The sequence below is a fragment of the Myotis davidii genome, unplaced genomic scaffold (genome assembly GCF_000327345.1).
Source record: "Myotis davidii unplaced genomic scaffold, ASM32734v1 scaffold1534, whole genome shotgun sequence".
Classification (NCBI taxonomy): Eukaryota; Metazoa; Chordata; class Mammalia; order Chiroptera; family Vespertilionidae; genus Myotis; species Myotis davidii.
The window spans coordinates 12,203-16,588 of NW_006285799.1; the positions used below are offsets into that span (position 1 = coordinate 12,203).

The following is a 4,386-nucleotide window of genomic DNA, read 5'->3' on the forward strand; positions in this document are numbered from 1 at the left end:
TAAAGCCACAAAACAAACTCACAGACACAGAGGAAGCACTGATGGTCGCCAGTGGGCAGGGTTGGAGGGCGGGCTAAGGGTATGAGGGATTGAGAAGTACAAACCAGTTATAAAAATAGGCACGGGCATGCAGAGTCGAGCACAGGGACCACAGTCAATAATATGGTAATAAGTATGTTTGGTGTCAGAGCGGTACTGGGCCTATCAAGGGATCACTTTATTAAAGGTTACAGTGTTTACTGTTTATCAAGTTAAATTTCTACAACTAACAAGATAAGAGGGGAGTTGCTTGGGCTCAGGCCTCCTCCTAGGGAAGGTTCACTGAGGGAGCCCAATCACACCACAAGACAAACCACGTCCAGCATCCCCCCCTTCCCTTCTTTTTACTCTCACCATTTCCACCTTTGCCAAGTCACCTCGTTTTTCATGGACCACCATTGTGCGGCCAAGGATGGGATGGTCTCCTGAGAGTGTGACCATCACATCTTCAATAGACACCTCGTCCACACCATCTTTGCCAGCAGCCACCTTGCCCAGGTCTCAGACATCCTTTGGCCGACCAGGTGTTCTGCATAGAGAATTAAATGAGGGCCTGTGCTGGCACTGCCTTTGCATTATCTTCACACTGACGGACATGGAATCCATGCTTGCCTTGCTCCGGTGGCGGTTCCTGAGACCATGACTACTGGCCCATTTCCCTTGATTCAGAAAAAGGTGCAAGAAGTTTGAGAAAGTGCTCCAAACAAAGTAAACAGTTGACTCGCCTTTACCACTCACAGGAAAGAAATGGATCACTTCTTACTATATACTAATGTCTAATCACTACGCTGTACACCTAAAACTAATATAATATTGCCTGTCACTCCCATTGAAAAATAAATTTTAATAAAATAATCATTTCTTCTTGTGGACAAAAGGTACAACCTTTGAAATATAAAATAAATGTCAGGGAATATAATGCACAGGTTGTCTTAGTTAATAAATATGAAATCTTATACACAAGAAACTAATATACTAGCAATGTTTTATAGCTCAGGAGAAGTGATTTTCAGAAAGGAAAAATAAAAAGAAGAAATTATTCTTTTGAGAGGTGGAAAATGACAGTTACATGCCTTCTATTGTGGGTTGACTTGTGTCCCCCCAAAAAAGAAATGTGAAAGTCCTAACTCCTGGTACTTGTGAATGTCACCGTATCTAGAAACAAGATCTTTGTAGATGTAATCAAGTTAAAATAAGATCATAAGGGTGAATGCTAATTCTTTTTTTTTCACTATCTTCATGGACTTAATTTTTTCTTAATTTATCTTCATTGTTGAAAGTATTACAGATGTACCCCCCCATTGACCACCTCCACCCCACCTGCACCCCCTCCCCAGGCCTTCCCTGTACGATTATCTGCCCAGGGGCTATGCATATATGCATATAAGTTCTTTGGTTAATCTTTTCCTGCCTCCCTCCTCTGAAATATGTCACTCTGTTGCATGTTCAATGTCTCTGGATATATTTTGTTCATCAGTTTGTTTTGTTCATTAAATTCCACATATGAGTGAGATCATATGATACTTGTCTTTCTCTAACTGACTTATTTCGTTTAGCATAATACTCTCCAGGTCCCTCCATGCTGTCTCAAACGGTGAGAGATTCTTCTTTTTCAGAGCTGCATAGTATTCCATTGTGTACATGTACCACAGTTTTTTAATCCATTCAACTACCAATGGGTATTTGGGCTGTTTCCAGAACTTAGCTATTGTAAATTGGGCTGCTATGAACATAGGGGTGCATATATTATTTCTAATTGGTTTTTCAGGCTTCTTAGGATATATTCCTAGAAGTGGGATCACTGGGTCAACTGGCAGCTCCATTTTTAATTTTTTGAGGAAACGCCACACTGTTTTCCACAGTAGCTGCACCAAGTGAATGATAATTCAATATGGCTGCTGTCCTTGTGGGAACAGACACAGTGGCAGACAGGGAAAACGCCACGGGAAAACGCAGGCACAGAGCAGAAGGAGGCCCTGTGACAACACAGGCAGACACTGGCCTTAGCAGCTGTCAGCCAAGCTCTGCCAGGAACAACCAAAGCCAGGAGAGAGATGGCTCTGCGGACACCTTGCTCTCTAATTCGAGCCTTCAGGACGGCGAGAGAACAGAATTCCAGTTTTGTTTTCCTATTTTTTAGAAAAATATATTTTATTGATTTTTTACAGAGAGGAAGGGAGAGGGATAGAGAATTAGAAACATTAATCAGCTGCCTCCTGCACACCCCCTACTGGGGATAAGCCTGCAACCAAGATACATGCCCTTGACCAGAATGGAACCTGGGACCCTTCAGTCTGCAGGCCGACGCTCTATCCACTGAGCCAAACCGGTGAGGGCTGTTTTTCTATTTTTATTGAGACACAACTAACATATAACATTATATTAGTTTCAGATGTACAACCTAATAATGTGATATTTGTATATATTGTGAAAATATCACCACAGTTAGTCTAGTTAACCTCTACCACTACACAAAGTTACAATTTTTTTCTAGTGATGAGACGTGTTAGATCTACTCTTCTAAAAGCCTTCAATGTGCAGAGTGTTGTTAATTACAGTCGGTCACCCTGCTCTGCATTGCACCCCATGACTTGTTTAGTTTCTATCTGGAAGTTTGTGCCTTTTGAGCGCAAGAGTAGTGATTCTGGAATTGGGACTGTAAAGGGCAAAAGTTAGGGTGAGGAGGGCCTGGTTGGGGCGGGGTGAAATATTACAAGAATTACGGCCCTGCGTGTAGGTGGGCGGAGCCACCCGATATGAAGCGCGATCTAGACGAACTTTCCGCATTCATTCTCTAGTTCTCGCTCGCACCAGGCTGGACTGCACTACCCGCGGGATCGCCTCTGGGCTTCTGGCCGCGATGGTGGGGGCTGTGGGGACCACGTTCAGCCCCGTCTTCTTGCTCTGGATTCTGCCACAGCACTCCGCCTGGGCTGCGCCTCACGGTGAGTTCGGGGAGTTCGGGGAATTCGGGGAGTTCGGGGAGTCCGGGGATGAAATCTGCGTTTGGGAAAGGGACAAGCGTTAACCTGCGAACCGGAGTGGGGGAACCAGAGGGGATGCCCTTGAGGGGTTCGGGAACCCTGTGGCCCGGTGGCGCCGCGACACAGCCGATCCCTCCTCAATCATCCCCGCGGCTGCCGGGTCTGCACAGCGGGTCGTCAGTCCCCTTCCAGGCGAGAAGAGGGACGGAAACGAGCGGGGGGCTTGGTAGCTGGCTCCTTGGTAAAGGCCTCCTCCTCTTCTGCTCGCATGGCTTTCCCTGGGAAAACTGCTCTTGAACTTCTAAGCTCCTCTAGCAGTCACCCACGGCTTCAACCTGAAGTCCGACAGGCTCACTTCCCTAATGAGTCACCGCTGCTCCTCACCCCAGCTCACATTTTTTTACTCAGTTTGCTGGTGTCCTAAGAACCAGTGCCTGCAACACCTTCCCATTCTGAAGTGACCCTCCCTCCACCAGTGTCACCTGATCTCCCTCACCTGAGGACACCCCCAGCAGAAGCCTGTGTACCTGGCCCACAGAAGGGGGGCGGGGGGGAGGAAGCATGGAAAGGTAGGAGAGAGAGATGGCTCTACTGACACCGTGATGTCTAATTCTAGCCTTCAGAGAACTGCAAGAACACAATTCCAGTTTTGCTTTTTTGTTTTTCTATACTTTTTGCAAAGTAGACCCCTGAGAATGGTGGTAAAAAAGGGCACTCTCCCCCTACCCTATGGTCCCAAACCCTATTTTCTAGCTACTGGAGAGGTAGCAACATATAAAGGTCAAACACGGAGACAAGTGTCTGCAAACCTTTTCATGTCCTTTTTAAAAATACTTTAATTTTATGTGTGTGTGTGTGTGTGTGTGTGTGTACATATGTGTATTAGTATATATATGTACATATATACATATAATAAGAAATGAGAAAATAAGCAAGCACAGGGAGGAAGCATGGAAAGGTAGGAGAGAGAGATGGCTCTACTGACACCGTGATGTCTAATTCTAGCCTTCAGAACTGCAAAAGAACACAATTCCAGTTTTGCTTTTTTGTTTTTCTATACTTTTTGCAAAGTAGACCCCTGAGAATGGTGGTAAAAATGGGCACTCTCCCCCTACCCTATGTTCCCAAACCCTATTTTCTAGCTACTGGAGAGGTAGCAACATATAAAGGTCAAACACGGAGACAGGTGTCTGCAAACCTTTTCATGTCCTTTTGAAAAATACTTTAATTTTATGTGTGTGTGTTATTGATTTCAGAGAGGAAGAAAGAGAGAGAGGTATATCAGTGATGAGAGAGAGTCATTGATTGGCTGCCTCCTGCACGCCCTCCCTGGGGATCAAGCCCACAACCCAGGCACGGGACC

The 4,386-nt window shown here is 45.5% G+C and overlaps 1 protein-coding gene across 1 annotated transcript in view; it reads left to right on the forward strand.

Annotated features, from left to right (window-relative positions):
- Positions 1-2,848: 2,848 nt before the first annotated feature.
- The window catches only part of LOC102769073 (NKG2D ligand 1-like), a 9,482-nt gene continuing 7,944 nt past the window's right edge, over positions 2,849-4,386 (forward strand). Inside the window, exon 1 of the mRNA XM_015559531.1 lies at positions 2,849-2,984. Within this exon, the coding sequence (XP_015415017.1) occupies positions 2,900-2,984 (85 nt within the window). The 5' untranslated portion in view covers positions 2,849-2,899. The remainder of the gene's footprint in view (positions 2,985-4,386) is intronic.